The following is a 23,147-nucleotide window of genomic DNA, read 5'->3' as shown; positions in this document are numbered from 1 at the left end:
CAAAATATTTTCTTTGAATATTTTAATAAGTATTTTCAATCCATATTGAGTTTGGAAACTCTTTATTTTTTCCTTTTGGTTTAATTTTGTATGGATGATTACATACAAAATAGTGTTGGTACATTTATATGATCATTAATGATTTTAACGTTGAAATAAAAAATCCAAAAAATTTAAATATTGAAATTGCAATTTTCATTTTGTTCATGACACGCTAATTGGTCCGCGCATAAAAATTAAATAAGAAATATTACCTGCCAGTCAAACTAATTCCCCTCCCCTGCTTTAGATCCATTGAGCTAAATACAAAATGCATTTCCCTTGTCATTTTTATTTTTAAATTTATTGTTAATTTTCCCCCCCTTATTTCCAAAATTAAACATTTCTCACAGTCCTTTCATCTTGTTTACTTTTACAGTTAATTGATTGTCTACAAAATGAATGTCCTTATGTTTCCTCACGCTTATTAATGTTATTGATGTTCGATTGAATTTATCCATGTTTATATGTTTTGTCTGTTTATACTTTATAAGTTAAAAAAAAAAATTGTATTGTAGGGCAGCGGGCGCGCCACTCGGTCTCTCTCTCTCTCTCTCTCTCTCTCTTGCAGACACGCGCGCGCGCAAGGCCACTGGCGAAACCGAGGGACTCGCGCGCCGATAAGCGGCTTTAATTGGCTGACTCGGTCGCTCGAGCAGCTGCAGGTGCAATCCGACGGAGGCACGCGCTCATCTCCGCGCGCACGCCCTACCGGCGGCTCGTCCGCCGTCCCCCCTCCCTCTCTCCCTTCCTCCCTCCCTTCCTGCCTTCCCAGCCTCCGCCACGGTGCTGAAGCGGATTTCACTTTGGAATTCATTTCTTTTTCATTTAATTTAAAATTGAAAAAAAAAAAAAAAAATGTAGATTTTTCCGTTGGAACTTGGCTGACGCGCGTCGACGAATAGCGGACTTCCGGCCGCGCGCCCGGCCACTTTGGGGCGTCCGGAGTCCCCTATCCGCCCACCCGGAACCGGTTCGGCGATGCGGCGGCGCTCCGGTGAGCGGAGCCCGTCCGGGCCTTCATGAGAGGCTCCCGGTGGGGGGGGGAGATGTCGGACAACGGGAGCGCGGTGGCGCCGACGCCGGGGGGCCACAGCCCGGCCGCGCTGGTGTTCGGGGTCCCGCTGATCATCGGCATCGTAGGCGGGAACCTGCTTGTGTGTTTGAGCGTCTTCACCGAGAAGGCTCTCAAAACAACCACCAACTACTTCATCGTCAGCCTGGCGGCGGCGGACCTGATGCTCGCCGTGTTGGTGCTGCCGCTCTTCGTCTACTCAGAGGTGAGACCGGAAACGGTACGCATGAAATCGAGTTTCGCAACTTCGAGTTTTAAATCAACATTAGTAGTCGTGGCTTTTTTCATCCATTTTTAGTCGGAATTCGAGACAAAACATAGGAAACAACTTCTTAGTGATGAGTCTGTCTTCACACAATTATGAAGCCATTAACTAACCGTCTGAGTCTCCACTTCCTGTCGGTCTGCGACGTCAAAACCTCAACTCTGACTATGAAGCATATATGATAAAACTTGTGACCCGTTTTAAAACGGGCCTGGAATTCGAGGTGGTCATTAGTTATTGTATAAAAACAGGTTAATGTCGTCGAAAGTGTAAATCCCTTTTCCGACCTCGACAAACACGGAGAAACGTGAAACACGGAAACTATTGCTAACACAATTACAGCCGAGGCTAGCAGTGCTAGCAGCGCTGATCTCGGGATGAAACTTACCTTGGTGAAGGTTGAGAATCCCAGGTTAATAAAAGGTTTTTATCTCTACCCCCCCTCCCGCAAAAAGACAGGAGTTAACCGTGGCCTCCGGATTCATGTCCACATGCTGGCCGGGTGTGTCATTTAACTGATGCTGGCCATCAGTTGGCTAACGTCTGGATAGACTTCGCTTGGTGTCTGTGGCACGTTAGCATGCTACCAGAGCTATCTTAAATATGGCTTCACCTCTTGTTAATTGTATATTAGTGAGCAATTATTTTATTATCTTAAAATTCAATAGATTTTTTTTAATCAGTAGATACCTTCAGTTAACGCCCACTGTGTATTAGCATGCTCTTACAGATAGCTTCATGTGGGGTAACCATGCTATAAGTTAGCTTAAACACCTAGCCACACCTAATTGTTTGACATGAATAGCAGTTCTTTGACAGATCAGCCATTTATCGTTGTTGCTAGTATGTTGCAGTATTAAATTGAAATATCCCCGCCTACTCAAGGAGTCAGTTTATACACTTGGCTACAGTTAGCTCTGAATCAGTGTGTTACTACTGTTAGCTAAGACGTATGTAAACATGATGTTCCTGCATCCTAGGTACTTCTACCACTTTCACCCAGATACAGATGATCTGAAAATATGCCAAACAAAAAATGAATTCATTTTTGGTTTGAGATTGATGGTTTATGAAATATAATCATGCACTTGTTTTTGTCTGCTGCTTGATGGAACTGGGTTTCAAGATAAAGGGGGTGGGTGAATTGTCCCATCAAAACTCCCACTGTGAACTCTAGCTGACCTTAGCAATGACAATGCCTCCTCATTCCTGCTCTTTCATTACTGTAGGCACCAAAAAACAAAGGTCTTACACCTATTATCATTAAAAAATATAAGGGGTAAAAAAAAGGGAGGAAAAAAAGATGAGTGGAAATTGTATTGGAGTAAACATGCTCCTATTATGAAAGGGTGCGTTTCATTCACACACTGAGTAGACTCTTCTGTTTTAATTTGGAGAATACTACAGTAATACAGAGAATCCTGGACGGCTGACAAAGCTCAACCCGGTTCGTTTGTCGTTTGACGCACCACAGACACACAACAAAAGGTGTCTGTCGTCCGCCCCCCCCACCCCCCTTGCCCTGAGATTGGGCTCAGGTCCAGGGGTCAAAGGTCACAGCGGAGGCCCCCGCCATGTTTTTATTTTAGGAAAACAATGCGAGCGGTTCCGAACAGTGGACCAAGACCTTATTTTTCCTTTATCCTCCTGTTTCATGCCTTTTAAAGCTTTTATGCATTTCAGTCTGTGGTTTTTATTCTACAATAAGAAAATTAAATTGATTGTTTTTCTCACCATCAATGTATTTTTGCTTGAAATATGGTGTAAGGGAGACCTGTATGAATATATTAACTTTCCATGCAAATACCACATAACAAAAATATTATTACATTACATTACATTGCATTTGGCAGACGCTTTTATCCAAAGCGACTTACAATAGAGGACATAGGGACTGCCATATTAATTTGCATTTAGACGAATAAGGAATATTTGCCACACACAGAGATTTAGTTATAGAAATTTGTTAAACATGACATTTAGTTTCTTTGCAAAATGTGGTATGTCAAATATTTGAATATGTGTAATAAATGGTTTAAAACTTTAACACCCCCCCCCACCCCAATTTAATTGTACTTTCCCAGTCATCTTTAAAAAGATTTTGAGATAGCATCTTGAACATTTCATAATTTCTGGATTACTCCCATTCTTTAAATCACTGTTTTTATTAATATTTCTCAGTAATATTCAGGTAGTATATACATTTGAATTTGATCTTGAGCACTTTTCTGATACCTTTCAGTCATCCCTAGCTTTTAATTTGTGTCAATTTCCAAAAATTTGAGCTGAATCGAGCAAACCAAAAACAGGAAAATTTCTCCCGAGCCAATTGATAGCCGACACCCTTACCCTTAATCTTTTTGGATGCGTATCGCATCATTCAGTTCCAGGATGGTGTTTGGACCCTTGGCACCAGCGTCTGTGACTACCTAATGACCATGGACGTGATGCTCTGCACCGCCTCCATCTTCAACCTCTGCGCCATCAGCGTCGACAGGTGATGCGGGCATACACAGGCACACACACACATATGGCAGACGTCGCCCTCTAAAGGAGTTATGAGCTGATCTTTGACCCAAACCGCGCACTGATATGAACATGCCAGGCTTCAGGTCGAATCCACAGTGGGAAAACTAATTTATTGCAGCTAGAAAACGTGAGGGGATTATAATGACTTCCTGGAAATTTTGAAACTAAAAAAAAGAATCAAAGTTGTCAGAAAAACATGACCTTGTGGTTTCGCGAGAGGAAAAAGAAATCTTTGACATGATGGAGAAATCAGCCGAGTGTCAACAATAAAAGGAGAGATGACAGGGAGGTGGCAAATAAATAATAGGATTTGCTTTACAGGTCATTTCCTTTTGAAGTTAATTTCACTGTAAAGTTGAACCCAGTACACTCGCTGTGAATTCTAAATAGATAATCAAACAGACCGAAGATACAGCTTGATGTGTATCGGGCTCGGAGCCAGTCCCAGCTGACGTTTAGGCAAGAGGGGTGGGGTTTAATGTGGACCAGTCAGCTGTCAATCATACAGAGACATCCAACCATTCATCCTCTCATCTGCACCAGAATAAAATTTAGAGCCATCAGTGAACCTGCTGACTGTTTTGGGGATTGTGGGAGGAGGACGTAGCACTTGGAGAACCCAGCCAGGAGTAGTTACCCAGGTGGAAGAACCTGGAGAACCCAGGCAAGGACTCCGGGAGAGAACCCGGAGAACCACAGCGCTCTAAGCCTCCCTCATCAAAAGCTTATTTTTTTCTGTCAGAAAATGAACTTGTTGTCGCAGCAACTGGAATTGGCTCTCGAATCCGAGCCAAGGAAAGGCTCTGCGCTGAAGCCTCGCGGAGAAACAACTTTGCTTCTCAGACATGTTGCGGGCCGACGCAATTCTCAAGGCCGCCGCCGCAGTGATAATGGCGTTTCCTACAGGCGTTACAGCAATGAAAGGTGGAGGTGAAGGACTCTGGGAGCCGGCATCTGGAGCCCGCTGCGTTTTCAGACCAGTCATTCTGTCGTGGGTCAAGGTCACCCAGCCATCCAAGTGCTGACGAATGGGAGACGAGCGCGCCCGGCCCGCTCGCTGTAAACCTGTCAACCTGACGGACGGCGGAGGCCTTTCCCTGGTCTGCTTCCCGTAAAAAATAAAAAAAAAAAAACAAAAAAAAAAAACAAAGCGGAGACAAATCAAAAGAGATAGCATCATTTAGCAGCCTCCGCCCTGGATGTCGCTCGGCCCTGATGAACTGCCACTCTCCGTATGCGCTCGTTAGTCCCACCCAATGAGATTAACCCAACCGTCGGCTGATGTTGAGGGATGAGGGATGTTGGAGTGGAGTCGGGGCTCCTCAAATCTGATGCACACACTCCGTAAAATGTAATTAGGGCGGAGGAGGACGGTTGGGGGAGGTAGTGAGGCTAACATGGACGGATGGTGATGAGACGCAGCGGCAAAGATGGTTTAAGTGGATGATGAAGCTTGAACTTATGAAGGAAGGGGTGGTTCGGGTGTGGGTTCATTGTGAGGGTCAGAAGGTATTTTCAAGGAAAAATAGAGTCATGTTTCAATGTCCGAATGAATGCCCCAAGTCTTCCTTTTGTGTTGGGCTAAATACTTCCCCAATTCATGATTCGATTCACCCTATGCCCTGTTGGGGGCGCCAGCAGTAGAGGGCAGATTGATTGAAACCCCCTCCACCTGTCCTGTGTTGCAGGTTCATCGCCGTGCTGATTCCCCTCAACTACAACCGCAAGCACGTGGACCTGCGGCAGGCGGCGCTGCTCTCAGCCACCTGGCTTCTGGCGCTGGCCGTGGCCTCGCCCATCATGGTGGGCATCAACAACGTGCCGGGTCGTGACCCCCGCGAGTGCAAGCTGGAAAACGACGACTATGTCGTGTACTCGTCCGTGTGCTCCTTCTTCATCCCCTGCCCCGTCATGCTGCTGCTGTACTGCGGGATGTTCCGCGGCCTGCGGCGCTGGGAGGAGAACCGCAAGGCCAAGCTGAGGAGCAGCATCCAGGCGTGCCGCAAGCTGCAGGAGGCTGCCGCCGCCTCGCTCCCTCCCTTGGCCTCGCTGCCACCGCTGCTGCCCCCCGTGATCGAGCGGGAACCCACGGACCTGCCGGACGAGCCCACCAGTCTTCACTCGCCGGAGCAGCCCTTCCCCTCGCCAGAGCGAAAGGACGGGCCCATCCCCACGGTGACCTTCGCCGAGATCCGCTTCAACCCGGACCCTCACCGGAGGAAGACTGCCAAGATAAACAGCCGGGAGAGGAAGGCCATGAAGGTCCTTCCTGTTGTTGTAGGTGAGTCAACTCCAGCAGACCGGGATGTTTGTGGGCGGACACGATGGCAGCCAGACTCCCGTTCTACTAGCAGGGTCCTCTTCCTTCATGGTGCACTCACAACCCTTTGCTCGCAGAGCAGGATCTAGTCTGTCCTGTCTGAGACGTAGCGATCAAATTAATGCTCATGTAAATGCTAATAGTAAAGCACTCTCAGAATGATGTCTTTGTACTGTAAAGACATCTTTCGAGCGCGTATGGACACAATGGCAGCCAAAGTGTCCAAACTCCTATTGAACAAGCATGTCCTTGAAATTCAGGCTACGCTCAAGACAGCTTGCTCACAGTACAGGATGTAGTCTGTCCTGAAGGGTCTGAGAGGTGCCGCTCAAGCCAGCGCTCCAGCTAACGGTGCTGTCAGAACAATGTCTTTATACTGTAAGTGGGTCATAAGAAAGATCATCTTCAACCAGGCGCCTCCTGGTGTGATTTCGAAGACACCACCAACCTGGTGCTGGTTGTCAGAGGCCAACCGCCTGCTGCCCCTGAACCATTTTGATTGGACCAGGTGAGTAGTTGTCCCGTGTGGTATTGGGAGGAGGGACAGAAGAACCGTCAGCAAACCGCTACTACATACAGGGTCAAACAGGCACTCCTGTCAGGTGAGCGCCGGTACTGTACAGTCTTGGTGCCACTTCTGAGGCACCGGCGCGCCGGCGCTTAAAAAAAAGGTCAACCTATAAATAGCAAGTGTCAGGTCTAATGCGTAGAAGTGCTTCCCTTTAGCACATGATGGCTAATCCTGCGTCTCCTTAATCTGCAATCCAATTATTGCGTAAGAAAGGGTCAGACACGCGCCGGCGTGCTGGTAAAGCCCCAGAGGGTCTCCTTCAGAAGGTCATATTTCGTGGGAAGTTTGTATACTCCAACCAAAATGAAGCTAATTTCTAACTTCCCCTGTGGCTCTCTACATCCTCAGGTGCCTTCCTGTTGTGCTGGACTCCGTTCTTCGTGCTCCACACTATGCGGGCACGCTGCCGCGGCTGCCACATCCCTGCGCCGCTGATGAGCGTGGTGACGTGGCTGGGCTACGTCAACAGTGCCCTGAACCCCATCATCTACACCGTCTTCAACACAGAGTTCAGGAAGTTCTTCAAGAAGGTTCTGCGCCGTTGCCTCCCCTATGGCGCCCGATGAGGACGCTGCCGCTAACCGCTGCTGTGCAGACGTTCAAACGCACAAGAGACGCTTCTGTCTGTTTAGTGTCTTTCAAGTCTTCGACGCTATCCTTTTCCTTCCTTTCTGATTTAATCTTTTTTCTACATTTGAAAACGGAAAAGCTCACTTGAATACGCTGAGAGGTTTCCTGATGCTCGGTGACGCCATCTAACCCACCAGCCGAGCGTCCGGGACCTGTTTTATATGCTGACGTCCATCTTTTCCGAATAAAAACATTTTCACTTAAAATTCCCAGGTTGCCACCCGTGCCTGATCTATCGCCACCTTCTGTTCTGTGAAGGTATAAATACCCTGAGAATCATGGCACTGTCGGAGTATCAAACTGACTTGAGAGGTAGCCATTTTAACAAGTCAGCGGTCAGTATTTAATGTTATTGTTCAACCAGGAAGTGGATCAAATTATGTGATCAAAGTTGACCAAAAACAATGACGGAGCACTGGGAATGGTGCTGTCTCGGGCCCACTGACCTTTTATCCAAAGCAGGTCTCTTGAAAATCTATGTATACGGTAGACTCACATGCGGGACCGGATGCCATGCGGCCTTGCTTGGCGGGGGATACACGAATACATTAGGAAAATATGACACACCAATTGGATCCCTGACAGGTTGTTGATCACCTCCATTGTCGTCAAAAAATGCACAATTAGATTTCCTGAGAGTCAAAACACTGGAGATAAAGGTTTTTTTTTTTTTTAAAATCCCTTCGCAGCATCAAGCAAAGGCGGATAGACTGTCGGATTATGTGAGCCAGCGGGGGGAATTGCGCCGACATCTCCACTGAATAACAAGCGGAGCGTTTGCATTTTCATTTCTCCGGCGGGAAATGAAGTGAAACCGCTGTCACTTGGCGATGAAGGAGGAGAAAAAAATGGCAGGAATAAAAAAAGGCCTGGATGTGATGTTATCAAACTGGGTGCACGGAGGAGTCAGAGGGGGGAGAAGGGACAAACCCCGAGTTTTGTCAGGGACCCACAGATCTGATGAACGTCAAACGGGGTTCAACGACAGCACAGCCAACCTTCGGCCTAAGGTGTCTTGTCCCAGTGAACACCGAATAATGCCATTTGGATTAATTAATATTTGCCTTTTTTAAAAAATAATCCTTGACAATTTAAGTATTTGAAACAGGAAGTTGTCGCTAATGGTTGGGGATTTTCTTTTTTTTTTTTTTATTTCCATCTGTAGTATTTCTTTAGGCCAATTTTCCCATCAACTTAATGATTTTGTTATGGCCTATTTTGGAGTAACACCAGCCAAATGGGGGGGAATTCTTTCTAATATTCTAATATTCGTGCGTTAGCGTTGTCAGCGCATCACCTCACCACCAGGGGGCGCCTTTCTCCAAAAGAGTCCATAACTTCCTCTGATCTGTTTCTCTGAAGACTCTGATGTCAAAATAGATGATTAAAAATAATAACAAATCCACACAGCTTTTGTAAATCTGTTTTTTTAACCAAAAAAAGGCAACAACATTATACATAAAATACCTCTCAGGCGTTTCCACCATTCTCCATCTTTAAAAAACAGGGGTTGTGTGCGGCTCAGTGTCGACATTTCTTCGCGGATCAGAGGAAATCGAGTTTCTAGAGTTTTCATGAGTTGTGTTTTAAAATAGAAATAAAGAATCAAATGAAAAAATAACAGATTGTCCCATTATTTGGAAACAGGCGGATTACAGGGTCAATCTGAATCCATATTTCTTCTCTTCGCCGATTGCATTTCTCCTTCAGCCCCATTCATGGATGATTTCAACCCTTGTGATTTACAAACGGCACAAGACGGGGGAAAAATGTATTCTTTAAACGTTTGTCAAGACATTTTGACTAAGTAGCCCATATTTGGAATTCCTGTTTGGTTTGATCTTGAGGTTTCTTATTCAGGACTTTGTCCCGGCAGACACATGTGGTTTGGTTGGAATAGATTTTCTGGTCACCTTGACTTTTTAGTTTTAGGCATCCTGCACAGCTGTGTGTTTCTGCCCACAAGGGGCCGCCAGAACCCCTATTTACCGCTGAGATTTTCACAACTAGCCTGATGTAGACTACGTCCGTTTGGTCCCCCTCCAATTCGCTACAGTGGATGAGATGCTAATCTACGAGGTAGGGATGCGTACTCTGATCCGTAGCAACACTTTCATAGAGCTCAGTTAAAAGAAAGAAACACAATTCAAGTCATTTCAAAGCTCCGACATAGTGGAGAGTGGAAAAGCTATCTAGCATCAAGCTAGCTAACACTTAATTGGTATAAGCAGGACGCGAAAGGTGGCAAGTTCACCAGCGTCCACGTGGAGCGGGCGCCATTAGGCGTAACATGTCAGGGCACTGTTCTGCATTGATGCAGCAGGGAGTTTACTATTTTGCGGTACATTAGCGACGTACTGGTAGCCTCCAGTCCATGAGGGAATTCCTGAGTTTGTTCTCTTCCCGGCGCATTCTTGCACAGCTCCCAGGCCAACCTCATTAGCCGCCAGAGGTTGCTGGATGTTTTGGTCCATGGGTTCGAGTTGAGCTGCGTTTTCCCCTCACGTCGCAGGGTGGAGAGCAGCAGCGACGACTCCTCAGGTACTCACGTGGATGAAAATAAAGTAAACTCAATAAATACAAAGTTAAAGTTTGTTCGCTATGGCGCCCAGCTCCGTCACTTGACTTTGTCCATCCCCATGGCTGTGATTGGCTCCTCCTCTGGCAGGGTTACGCCTCCTGCTGACTGGCAGCAGGTGTGCTGATGGTCCTTCCAGTCCTGCAGGGGAAGAGAACAGCCGTCCACTCATGTCCACTAACTTTCAAAGATGGCTGACGGCGGGGAAGGGGCGGCTGCCGCTGTCCTACCTTCCTCTGGCAGAAAGGGGAGCAGTAGTTGACCTTGCGGCAGCCGGTGCACTCGCTCATCGCCACCCGGCCGCAGTTCACGCACATTTGCTGCAGAGAGACAGCGGATGTCAAGGGGATTAGTCAAACATCATGACCAGGAAGTGAAATAGACCCTCAGCATGAGAAGCCCGCGTGAAATGATGAAGAGAACAGTGAAGAGCCACTGTGCGTTAGCTTAACTAGCATGTCTATCAGGGTAACTGTCATAAGGACTTTCCCAGAGGTTGGTTTTCAATGGTGTTGGCTCTCAGGGTGCATGGTGGTAAACGTAGTCTGAGTGAATACGCACGTCCATGATGATCTCGGTGATGTCGGAGTTCCTCTTGGACTCAGACTCGTCTTGCTGCTGGAAGGATATCTGGCTCTGGAATGACGGGGTGAGGCCGCACTGAACGTGCACGAATAGCATGCACAGACACACACAAATGCTGAGTCATGAAATCATACAACTTCTGCATCGTCATGTTTTCACCAGGTTGTACATCCTCTCACCTCCTTCGGTGGCCCCTGGCCTTTGACCCCCGACCCCGCGGCCTCACAGCTGCCATGCTTGGCCTGCTCAATCAGAGCCTTCAGCTGCTGCACATTGCCCAGCAGTGTGTTAGCGAGGTCCTCCAGGTACAGCCAGGTGGTCTTCGGAGCCTCGCCCGCCGCCGGCCCAACCTCCAGGGTGCTTACCAGCCCCGCCTGGGGTGACGAGACTGCCATCTTGGCCGGCACCGGCTGGGGGGACACAGCCAACGCCGGCAGCGCTGTCAGCACTGAGGAAGCAGAACAAAAAGATGTACAAACACAAGAGAAGTAGTACATTGTAGTTTGTGATTTTGTCCAGAGGGTGGCGCCACTGAGGGGCTACCGAGATGTTTCAAGGTTCGAACACCTGCAAGGAAGTTATTTAATGTGTGTGCGGGGGGTGGCTGACAGATCCAGGTCAGTGCGCCACACACACACACACACACACACACACACACACACACACACACACACACACACACACACTTATTCACCAGAAGGGGGGAATCACTGACAGTTGGGGGGGTGGCAGAGTGGGAAGAGGGTGCGTGTTCAAAAATAACTCAACATCCATCTCAGACCCATCGCCACAAGCACGAGGGATGGTGCGTGCACGTTTGTATGTGTGTGTGCGCACGCACGTGTTTATGTGTGTGCGTGGCAAAACACTGGACTGCAACCACATTGCTTCCTGCCCATTCCATTTATGCTTGACGCGTTCAGAAAAAAAAAAAATGACCTGTAAATATTTAAAATAACACAGGGATGCAATTTGGAGTTAACAAAATCATTAAAACCTCTTTACATTTGTTAATCAAAAGGTTTTTTGTAAAAAAAAAAAAAACAACTTAAATTAGTTCTAAATACATTTTAAACTGAAATTAGTCCAATCAGCAGATCTGCATGCGATAGCTGCCGCTCTGCTGCCCCCTGCTGGCTGAAACCTTCCGAGTCCTGCCTCCCAACTGTCACTTTTTTTCAAGTATCCTGGAAACATCACACACACTCAAACACACACACACACACACACACACACACACACACACACACGCACACGCACACAAGCACGCACGCATGCACAGTAGGCCGCATTCCATTCCAGGGCTCGCACTCTTATATTGAAAATCTCGAAGAAGTGAACAAGAGGTCGGCGCACTTGATTGGCTATCAGCTCGAGGCTGTTCAATGTTGTCTAGTGATAAATTGCATGTTTGCCAAAAGTGTGTCAGGGGCGTCTGTGACATCACTGCTGTCAACCCAGTGACATCACTGGACAGGTTCACTACACAACAACCCCTCCTGGGAGCTTGTTACTGCTGACAGCCAATCAGAGAGTAGCTCCCGGGGGCCTAATGGACGCCTCATACGATGATGTATGGACCAGTGGTCCTGCAGTGGGCGCCGTGTGTGTGTGTGTGTGTGTGTGTGTGTGTGTGTGTGTGTGTGTGTGTGTGTGTGTGTGTGTGTAGTGATGAAAGGGTTACCTGCTGTGCTGGCAAAGACCTCACTCTGGGCTGAGCCCTCTGAGATGATGGCGGCGGCGTCGCCCGTCGGCGAGCGGTCGAAGGTCAAGGTGCCGGAGGTGATCTGTCCCGACGGCGTCACCGTGACTGCGGGACAGAGGCGAGAAAAAAAAGGTTAAAAACAGCTGAAAATGAGCTGCTCTCCGTCACCACGTTTGTACGTCGCCATCATTCAGGAGAAAGACAGTGATGTTTATATATGAAATTGAGGCTTTTCCTCCAATCGCAGCGCCTGACGTCAGACGCCGCGGGTCACCTGACGTACATGTGGTCCCCGGGGTCAGTGTGATGTTCTTGGGGGCCGGGGCCTCCTTCTTGGCAGGTGCAAGGGGAGGCTCAGCGTCCTTCTTCCTTCTCTTGTAGGGCACGAAGAGGCGAACTGGTCCGGTCTGGAAAAGGGGAGGGAGCAAAGGAACCGCATCAGAAAAGCAAACAGGAAGCTGATTACATCGATCTCATCGGCACTTGTGTCTGTGCGCTTCCTGGCTAGAGGTGATTGGTCAGATTTATCATCTACATTTTAAAGATAGGTCTGCGGCATCCGTTGTCAAGGGCAACCGGCCTATGGAGAACCAGAGGAGAAGGACCAACCATGCTGATGTTTTCGGCAGCCAGGGACTCTCCTTCCTTCGGACTCTGAGACACAAAAAACAGAACATGCATGCACAGTTAAGCTAATTGTGATCGTGCAGCTGGTTCTCGGGTCGGACTCTGGACTCACCGGCACTAGGTCATCGCAGCAGGCCGCACACGTGCATGAGGCAGCATGGGGGTTCAGGATTCGCTCCTGGACACACACACAAACACATTTATTCCCTGTGGTTCAGTCTGATCACAGTGTAGCGACTCGTGATGCCACTGTTGAGTATCCGCACCTGGATGAGGCAGAGGAGAGGCCTGCCGGCGTATCTGATGCTCCTCTTCCAGTCCTTGCTGCTCGCTCTTCCCGCCAGACCCTCGAACTCGGTGGGCGTCAGCCACTGCTGGTTGTGTTTGATGCAGCGACCTTTACCACCTGGACAAAGGTGGACGCACAAAAAGACACGGGTCAGCACTGACACTCGCCGCCTCAGCTGAGGAGCAGTGGGTTGAGAGGATCGTAAAACATTCTCACTTTGAAATTTGCGATAAATTACCAAAAGAGAAGGCAAATATTCCACAGACAGTCACCTTAAATTTGCAAGAAATGACTGAATGAGCTACAAATTGGTGCTCATTGAATCCTCTAGTGGCCACACAAAGAAATACAGTCTAAACATGATTATTCATAATAACAATAATAATAATAAAAATAATAATAATAATAATGGTAAAACCATGCAACAAGGTCAGGGGAATACAAAAATATGCCTTTATATTACCAGGAGCAATGTTTAAAAATGCTCTGAAAATTTTAAAAGCATTAATAAAATTAAAAGTTGAAATGATGAAAAAAAAAATGAAGACTATTTAAGAAGTAAAGACTTTTTAATCAGATGGGTGAAAATGAAAGGGAAATCAAAGTATTTTATCAGATTTTGCTGAGGTGAATGGTAATTTCTTTTCCCCCAAATTTCCTCTGAGGAGTTTGTGAATAGCACGCTGCTAACAACCGTGTATCGCATGACCCGGCCCGTGCAATCGCACTGTGTGTTTCGGCTTCTTTCCCTTTCCCGATGTGAAAAGTTGCCGAGGTAACTGGTCACCTGAGCCGAGCCGGGTCTTGTACAGAATCCCGCTAGTGTTTCTGCAGCGCACCGGCAGCTCGTTGTTGTAGACTGACGGGTCCCAGTTATACTTGGATCCGGGCTCTTTGTCCTGGGAGGGCGTCAACGGCGTGGGCGGGGCCTGAGGACCTGGGGGCGGAGCCAAACAAACAACAGGAACTTCACTGTTTTCCATTTGAAAACAAACCCTTCATTATCACAACTGTTGTCCATGCTCCGGTTATTTCAATTCAATTTTCAAAATGAAAGGAATCAGGGGGATATTACGATGTTTATTATTGTCCTTTAACTGTGATTTTAAATCCTAGGAACACACACACACACACCTGGAGCGATGGAGGCAGCTGTCTTGAGGCCTGCAGCCTCCACAATGCTTGTGTCGGTGTGGACCACGATCAGAGTGGCCTTCTGGCTGCTGAGACCCTCCCCCAGCTGCAGCGTGGTCCTCCCGCTCTGCAACACACACACACAAGCATGTATTTAATTTCAAAAATGAGTGTCATGTTTCATACATGTAAATTATTAAATAGTCAACACAAGGGACAGATCACCGAGTGCCGACCCACCAGCACGTGCTCAGGAAGGCTGGCGGATGTGGCCACCGTGGTGGTGAAGACGTTATCCTCCGCAGCCTGGACGTCTCCCACAGTCACTGCACGCACCTCTGATGCACAACAACAAATGACAGGTCAGTTTTAAACCGTCAGACCGACGCCCCAGATTGAGGGGTCCTATCAGTTCTACATTTACTGCACCAAAGAAGAACACTCTGGGTTACATGACATGAGGTGAAGGGGATTCAACAACAGCATCAGCGTGTCAAGAATTGAAATGATAGCTGTGTCACATATTGGAAAAAAGTTATAAATATCAGAAATTCATAATCAGAATACTTTATTGATCCCCAAGGGAGATATTGTTTAGGAAGAGATGCTGGTCCACTTCTTTAAATACTAGAAAGCACTGTTAAAAGTGATGTTGAAATTATTTGCTACCTCCCAGGATTTCAAGACGTCACTTCAGGTCGACTGACTCTTCATCAAACTAAGAAAAATCACTTTATGGTGATTGGCATTTTCATTTCCTTGTGATGCTAAAAGCACACATGTAAATTTACAGTTAAGAAAGCCAATTTAGTGAATAAATGTATGGAGACTTTAAAACATCCAAAATAAATAGAAGTTAATGCAGAAAGATCCAGCTCTCGATGTAGATATTAAATCTTCCAGCTATAACTGGAATGAAAAAGGTCAATTATTAAATGTAACAAATGTGTATACAAATGTAAGCTAACAATGACAGAATTTCAAAATTTTCCAAATTTCATTTATATTCCAGTTATTAAATCTAAAATTATTGGACATATGATTGGTTATATCCCTTTCCATCAGAAAATCTCAATTTAAGTTTACTTTTAAGATCAGGGTCGGAAAACAAATCCTGCACCTCCTGATACTCACTTCTGTTTACATCTAAGTAAACCCGGGTGTCTGTCCATCGTACGCCGATACCGAAAGTTATAAAAATAATCCCGGTGGCTTCTTTCCATGTTCTGTCCCTGCCGATGGGATGTCGGAGTCGGGGACTTACTGTGTGGGGTGTTTCAAATCACATATGCGACGTTTGAAAGTACGACAAGTAAGAAAACTTTAAATTATAGAAAAAGCGAGCGAAGTCTGGCGAGTCGCGAACACCCCTCATAAATGGATAGTTTCTACTAAGGCACTGTTTAGTATTAAATTGGCTTATTTAACACGTAACTAATGTTTTTTAATTGATAAAGAATTCATAAATAAATACGCTATCTTGTGCTTTAAGGTGTCCCGGAAATGTGTATAAAGTTGTACAAACATGAGTCTCACAGTGATTTAGCGCCATGAGAGCGGCCTGCTGCTAGCTAGCTAAAGCCCGCCTTGCCTGCAAACGCTGCCTCGGCCTCGTCTGGGTTCGGCAAGGACTCGGCTCCCATGTCGATGTTTCCCGGTTCCGCCATCACAGCCATCGTGGCGACTTCGGCCTCCGATTCGGTATCCGAGCCCACCCGCTCCACCGGCGGCTCGTCGATGGGCGGTTCATCCAGCCCGAGCGCTTTCGTGGCCGACTCCGCTTCGTCCATTCCCCCGCCGAACGACAAGACCCGAACTCCTCCGAGCAGCGCCGAGCCAGGCACGAACCGGGGTAGAACCGCGAACGCGGAGTCTGCCGGGACTAAAAATGAACAAAAAAACGTTAATAAGACGATGTTTTTTTCTTAAATATCAATTAATAAATAGTCAATGAGCCGAACGACAGAAATGAGAGGAAAGGAGGCCCCGCGGAGGGTTTTGTTTTTCCGACGAGTCCCTCATTCGGGATGCTCCGGAAATTACCGGAAGAACACGAGTGGATCCGAAGAGACGCACTGAACTCACGATCATCGACTCAATGTTGTTTTCTAGGTTATATTAGAAAAAAATAAATATGCAAAACTAGAACAGTAAGATCGATTTTCAATCCAGTAAATTAAAACATTCACATTGATTTTTTTTGCTATTTTTTTCATTTAGAAGATCGATTTTTATCCCCAGCAAGATATAAGTTACTGTTATTCATAAATACAAATGTCAATTTAACTGTCAGGATTATTTTGAAAATGCCCTCTATAATCAGGAGAAAAGGCACATGTTGTGATCTTAATGCTTTCATCCCTATAGCTGTGGACATAGTGATAAATAGTCCCCTGATTAATATCTGTCTAATAATCAATACATTTTCATGATGAGAACAATTCCCCATTTTATCTGGGAACAACAAAATATTTCTGATTTAAACTCCCCATTGTGGGACAATGGGGATATTTATTCTATTGTATTCTATCTATTCTATTGTACTCTATCACTGATATGACAGAAGCAGGACTAGATTTTGCATAGAGGTCAAACTGATGTATGTGTGTATGTGTGTGTGTATGTATATATATATATATATACATATAAGATTTATGGATGTAGTGGGAGAGGATATGAAGATAGTTGGTGTGAGAGAGGATACAGAGAATAGGGTTAGATGGGGAAGATTGATTCACTGTGACGACCCCTGAAGGGAAAAGCCGAAAGAAGAATATATGTATGTATGTATATATAAAACAGATACTGATGTGGAAAATTCCTTTTTTATTTCCATATGTGCATCAGTTTTACATCTTTTTATATCTCACAGCCGCACAGATGAATGTAATATAAACATTAGATGATGGCAATGTCAACACAGTTCGCATCCTTTATATTTATGCATAATGTAAACCATGAGAAATTAGATTATTCAAAACAATTTACCCAACAAGCACCTTTCATATTATTTATTGTTAGACATCTGCACGGGAATGTCGACAAATTACATAAGTGATAAAACTGAAATTGTGACACTTGAAGAAAAGGGGAAAATGTCCCTTTTGTGGACTATAAACCGCAGGAGCCACAATGCTTCATCAATGCTGGTTGGAGCACTCTGTTGACATCCTTAGGGACGGGACGAAGTGTTCAACATCGGGCTGCGGGTCCTCGACTAGAAGTCTCCAACTGGCGTTTCCCAGCCGGATGCCACGTTTGGACGGTGGCTCTGAGAAAGCAGGCGCACTTTGACTTTCATTGACCTTTGAATTAAACTAGAAGGTGCCTGAAGTGCCTGTCCATTAAAGTGGAGTTGTATAGTCACCGAATAATAGCATAGCTTCTATTTTTAGCTTCAGTGCTAATTGGAGCTAAAATATACTCTCACATATCTTCATATGGTCACTGAAAGTCAAAAATAACAACAAAAAAATACATTATTTTTCTTTTACATAATTTATTTGACCGCATACTTTAAAAATATTGTGTAAACCTTAAAGTGTAACTTTATATTAATTGGAGAGAAAATAGAAAGAAATGAGAAATTAAAAAATAAACAATGTCCTCAGGAATGTTGAAAAAAAACAGCAGTATGTTGGAGACGGGGAGTGGAAACCTGGCAAAGTAAACTCCCCTTGCAATTCGTCCACATGATAAATAGGCAATACGGGACATTGTTAGCATGATATCCCTCGGGAAGACAAAAAAGCAGAAGACAAAGTCAGAAAAATTAATTTTCACGGAATGATGCTAGCTGCTAACAAAAGCAACTAGCACCATTTTGGTGATGTTAGCGAGAGGGCTGATCACAGTATTGACTCTTCCTTCTGTCCCTCAGGGCTAACATTATCAACGCAGATCTGGTCTCTCCCAATCTGTTTGTGCTAACTCTTCAGAGCACCGTCTCTCACCAGCTCCTCTAAAAAACGACCCGCTGCTTGCATTGCATTTCACCTTCTGCTTTCAAAGGGGAGAGATGGAAGGATTAGCTTCCGCTATCTGAATGCCGTTTGGTATTTCTAGAAGAATCTGTGACTTGGCAGCCATGTGGCCCTTTGGTTTGTTGGTTTTGATTGATGGGAAACTTCAGTCCATCACTCAGCAGGAGGAGGACACTCTTAGCACTGAAGCAACAAGAATTGGCGTCCGGCCTTTCCCGTTTCTTTGTGTCTCAGGCCACCAACGCTCCACTAGTGGCTGTATCAACAATCAGATGAAAATAATCTTCATCACCTCACTTTGGTTCCTTGTAAGTCTTCCTTCGCCCAGTAGAAACCCAGATGTGATCCATATCTGAGTACGTGTCACAATGTTCCAGCTCAGTTCCATCCCCATCCCCCCTGCCCATCACCTCGCGCATCAGCGCTGGATCCTTGAGACCAGGTAGTACAACAGGAAGAAGACCAGCACTGTGCCCAAGGACACGTAGCACAGGATGCGGCGGTTGTCTCGACTGGACCGCACCATTGTGGAAAAGCGCTTGACGCTGCCGCTTAGCAGACCAGTGGCGCTCAGAAAGTTGGAGTCCTGTTAGAATGAGAATGACAGATCAACGCTACAGAGCGCGACACTTGAGATGACTTATAACAATTCTGTCTTCCTTTACTCACCATGCCGTCCAGATACTCGTTCTGATCCTCGGCCTCCCGGTCGATGTCGTACGCCAGCTGTCGGACGCAGAAACAAGAAAGATCAGGTGGCTGGAGTCACCTCAGGGTCAAACTACAAAAAAGACAGACTGCAATATCTCTGACATTATTTGGTTGCCGGTTTAAATGAAAGCTTTCAGGAAGGAATCCTTTTTTTGGGAGACAGAAGGAGCCACTGATAGTGACTCACAGATTTCAGCCGGGAGACTTTGGAAGCCAGGTTTTCAGCCATCCGTTTATTTTCCGCATCCAGCATGTCTTCAACTGAGCCATGACCTGTGCGTGCGCGCGCACACACACACACACACACACACAAATTCAATTATGCAGTGAGATTAAGGACCCTTTTCACGTTTAAAAGGCTAATGACACGACAGACAAGCAGTTTGTAATGTAAAGATGGCTGGCATGAAGCTAGAGCAACAAATGACATCAGTGTCCATCCTGTTACACCCATGGAATGCAAAAGTTGTAATATCTATATTACAAAACAAAATAAATCAAAATTGTCTAGTTTATGTTTTTTTTTTTAAATTAATTCAAAAGTCAAAGATTATGGTGACTGTGTAATATTTTATTTCTATGTGGCTAAAGATATGTCACAACGGCCGACGTGCAATTTTTTGAGCTTTTACAGACTCAACATGCTGATGCTGTGCACTGAGGATCAGGAGCAAAAAGAAAAAACACATCAACCAGGGTAAAATAAACTTTTTCATTGGGCATTCTTCTGCAATTTTATGTATCGCACTGTTTGGTGAAATACTTGTTTTTATTTGGATTAACCACTGACCAAAACGCTCCAGTACGTGCCATTGAACAATGGGGGATATTTAGATTCTGCTTCTCATTTTATAAATACAAACAGACATAGAGTATCTTCTTTGAAAAGTAAGCCTTCGACCCAGCGTTTTTTTTCAGAGTTCAAAATATTTGTTTCACGCAGAATTACATATTTGTTTTCTCTGTGGCCATTCATTGATTTCATAACTGCAACACACCAACATTTGTTTTTTCTGATACACATATTAGTAGCATTAAAGGGAAAAAAATGTACCACAGGCTGCATCATCTTCAATTTAGATGTCTTAAGTGCTTTGTGCCTCTTAGTGTTTCCTTTTCTTTGGGATACTAAATGCTTGAGTAGCCAGTGAGCCAGTATAAGAATGAGGGGGGAAAAAAAGAGGAGATTTCAATGTCTCCGCTCCTAAAGAGGCCAGTTGGACTTCCTGCCAGGTGATGGTGAGGTGAATTAAAGGGTTTGATTTTTATTTATTTGCCAGAGAACTGCCAGCCAGAGGAAGACCAGAGGAATACCAGAGGGGTGTATGGATGGAAGGGAGAATGAAGTAGAGATGAGGACCCTAAACCTGCCCGTTGTGGTGAAGAAGGATCTCGATTTAAAGGTGCATCTACATTCCCACAGGGAACTCGGATCACCAGCTGTGCGTGGTGACCAAAACCAGATCCCAGACACAAGCAGCTGAAATGAGTTTCCTCCACAGGGCTCTCCCTTAGTGATAGGATGAGGAGCTCGGTCATCCAGGAGGATGCTCCGAAGCATGCAGAGGAGCCCAAAGAGGTGGCTCGGGGACCTCGCCGGCGTGTCTCCCAGACACCGCCTTGGGAGGGTGTTATAGGGTGGTCCAACCAGGGGGAGGATTCCCCGGGAGACCCAACACACGCTGGAGGGACTATGTCTTTGAGCTGGCCGGGGAATACCTTGGGATTCCATCAGAAGACATGGACCATATGGCCAGGGTGAGGGAAGTCTGGGACTCCCTGCTTCAGCTGCTGCCCCAAGACCCCAACCCGGTTCGCAGCGGAAAGTGGAGGGTTAGATGGCTGGGATAGAGGACCGGAAGTTAGTTGGTGTGAAAGAAGGGGATGCAAAGGAGAGGGTTAGATGGAGACGCCTATATTGTTATCTTATCTAAAACTATCGTTCAGTTATGTACTAAACCTCCCCCTCACTTCACTGACATGACCACAGAGCAAAATTTTAATAATTCTCTGGTATAATTCGAAATCTTAAGTGAGGAAAATGTGATTCCATGTAGTTCCGTCTCAAACCCGGACCTGTTTGACGCCAGAGCGCCTAATGCTAGGCGGCTTGTTAGCCAGTTCGCTTAGCTACTTTTTCGCCTTTTAAAGAATATTAAAACCAGTGACGAGGCCGAGAATGCGACGAGTTTCGAGCTTAAACGGCAATGTATAACCGTAAAGCGCTTCACGCGAACTTTACGATTCAATACAACGGAGAAATCGTCGCATTTGACGTGTCAGAAAGGTAAATACCTCTATTCCAGTCCGCCATGTTGGTGGAGTGATGACGTCGTGGTCAGCTGGCATCGCGAGCGCTCTCGCAAGGTAACCGCCCCTTTCGTGACGTCAGTGGCGCGAGAAAAGTAAACAGAGGGGATTTTTTCAAAACAACATGATTCCAATAGTTTATCATGTGTACCACGAACATAATAATAACATCTAACCCTCAATAATTCTTAATATTGAGATTAAATTGGATTTGAAATTGTGACGAAACAATTTTTGAACATCATTCAATTGATCTTTGTTTTGGTTTTGATTTCATTGTGATTCACATCCATCTGCTTTGCTTCTACATTTTGATATTCTTTCAATTATACAATGATTTTAAGAAATTTATATAAATCAGAGTGGATAATACTCTCCAAGTTAATAATCCTACCATCTAAGACTTCTTTCTATTGTTCATATTACACATCACGTATTAGTAAGAAATAGTATTTATTCCATGAATTATTTTGAATATTGGGTTTTTACATAATGCGCCCCTGTTTTGAATTCTGCCAAGGCCCTCTGGAGCTCAGACCCAATGATTTTTATATTATTGAAATCGTTAATACTAATTAAAACAATAATGCTACAAACATAAACAAAAATGAGGACACACCTCTTCTTGGAAGTAATATCTCAGGTCAACAACTGGAAGTTGCTGTCTTTCTTCATCCACACAGGTTTTATCCAAGCTGTGGAACCTATCACGCTTCTGTATCATTGTAACATGCGGAGCACATGAAGGTGTCTACAGTGTGAAGAAAACAGTCGGGGAGAGATTTTGCGTCTAAAAACAGTTTGCACTTGCGACACCATCTATGACGTGTTTGCCTTGACAGGGACCAGAAGTTCACACAAAGCCTAAACACAAAACATCCCAAATGATCAGTAAAACATCAGAGAAGAACACCAGCAGCAGGAAGTGAGTTGAAAATAGAAACAAATGAATAGAGTAGAATATGTGGGGAAATTTCAATCACACACAGCAAATGTGAACAATGCAAGAGAAGTTATCAAAATACAAGAACTAAGAGTGAGCAACGTTGCTAACAATACTGGATGTATGTTGCAGTGTTTTAGTCGGGGAAAACACCAGGTTGACGTTAAAACGTCCTTTTAATAAACAATAGCTGTTGTTGGCCACAGCCACGCCACACAAGCCTGCAATACAACTAACTGTTCCCGCCCAAATCTAGGTAAAAAAAACAAAACAGAATTCCTTGCACCCCAAACCACACCCACAAACTTGCCAACAACCCAAAAATCACACAGAAAACAAGCATCAACATAATCACCAACATTTGGGATTTAACAATATATAAACAGTATAAACAAATAACAATCACAAATAATAAAAAGGAAATTTGAAGTAAATAAAATAAAATAAAATCAGCTGTTACGTTATATAACAGATTAAACGACCTGGAATTCACATCCCAAGTTATTTTCTCTGGAGATGTCATGCTTTTTTACGTTGCGATGACAGCAAATGGCCACTAGAGGGCGACAAAGACACACAGAGGCAGACGCGCTGATCTCAGGTCACAAGGCCAAAGAGTTCAACCAATCAAATCCGTTTCCGATTGTTCACTGATTCCGGCATATAAAGTTATCAGTAGATACCTGCTTGATTGATTGACTGACCGATTGATTGATTGATAGACTGATTGTCTACCTGGACATTAAATCGCAGCTACGCAATCACAGATGTCAGAGTCATGTTACCCTGTGTGTGTGTGTGTGTGTGTGAGTGTGTGTGTGTGAGTGTGTGTGTGTCTGATTTAATCCCCCTC

General features: G+C 45.3%; 3 protein-coding genes across 5 annotated transcripts; 1 reads left to right on the top strand and 2 right to left on the bottom strand.

Moving 5' to 3' along the window:
• The first annotated feature begins 652 nt into the window (after window positions 1-652).
• Window positions 653-8,678, top strand: LOC147232447 (D(4) dopamine receptor-like). 3 transcript variants are annotated; one of them, XM_086149293.1, is made up of 5 exons: window positions 653-1,319; window positions 3,764-3,876; window positions 5,597-6,189; window positions 6,642-6,736; window positions 7,148-7,284. In XM_086149293.1, the coding sequence occupies exons 1-4, from the start codon at window positions 1,062-1,064 to the stop codon at window positions 6,725-6,727; spliced, it is 1,050 nt and encodes a 349-aa protein (XP_086005419.1). In that variant the 5' UTR covers window positions 653-1,061; the 3' UTR covers window positions 6,728-6,736; window positions 7,148-7,284. The 3 variants fall into 3 exon arrangements, with proteins under 3 accessions (XP_086005419.1, XP_086005417.1, XP_086005418.1); XM_086149291.1 differs by lacking the exon at window positions 6,642-6,736 and having other exon boundaries at window positions 7,148-8,678; XM_086149292.1 differs by having other exon boundaries at window positions 6,642-7,290.
• A 162-nt stretch (window positions 8,679-8,840) lies between these two features.
• On the bottom strand, window positions 8,841-16,368 carry deaf1 (DEAF1 transcription factor). The gene is made up of 13 exons (XM_086149290.1): window positions 15,939-16,368; window positions 14,588-14,685; window positions 14,348-14,474; window positions 14,001-14,150; window positions 13,191-13,330; window positions 13,037-13,102; window positions 12,907-12,951; window positions 12,581-12,704; window positions 12,277-12,402; window positions 10,772-11,040; window positions 10,569-10,667; window positions 10,238-10,327; window positions 8,841-10,148 (listed from the first exon to the last, which is right to left on the bottom strand). The coding sequence occupies exons 1-13, from the start codon at window positions 16,135-16,137 to the stop codon at window positions 10,047-10,049; spliced, it is 1,635 nt and encodes a 544-aa protein (XP_086005416.1). The 5' UTR covers window positions 16,138-16,368; the 3' UTR covers window positions 8,841-10,046.
• Window positions 16,369-17,156: 788 nt separating this feature from the next.
• bet1l (Bet1 golgi vesicular membrane trafficking protein-like) lies at window positions 17,157-22,114 on the bottom strand. The gene is made up of 5 exons (XM_086149289.1): window positions 21,971-22,114; window positions 21,337-21,418; window positions 19,229-19,314; window positions 19,000-19,056; window positions 17,157-18,916 (listed from the first exon to the last, which is right to left on the bottom strand). The coding sequence occupies exons 2-5, from the start codon at window positions 21,353-21,355 to the stop codon at window positions 18,749-18,751; spliced, it is 330 nt and encodes a 109-aa protein (XP_086005415.1). The 5' UTR covers window positions 21,356-21,418; window positions 21,971-22,114; the 3' UTR covers window positions 17,157-18,748.
• Window positions 22,115-23,147: the final 1,033 nt, after the last annotated feature.

The sequence above is a fragment of the Fistularia commersonii genome, chromosome 7 (genome assembly GCF_037954325.1).
Source record: "Fistularia commersonii isolate RoL2024-O1a breed Wild chromosome 7, RoL_Fcom_v1.0, whole genome shotgun sequence".
Taxonomy (NCBI): domain Eukaryota; kingdom Metazoa; phylum Chordata; class Actinopteri; order Syngnathiformes; family Fistulariidae; genus Fistularia; species Fistularia commersonii.
Note: the sequence above shows the minus strand (reverse complement) of the source record. Positions and strands in the feature narration are given on the sequence as shown.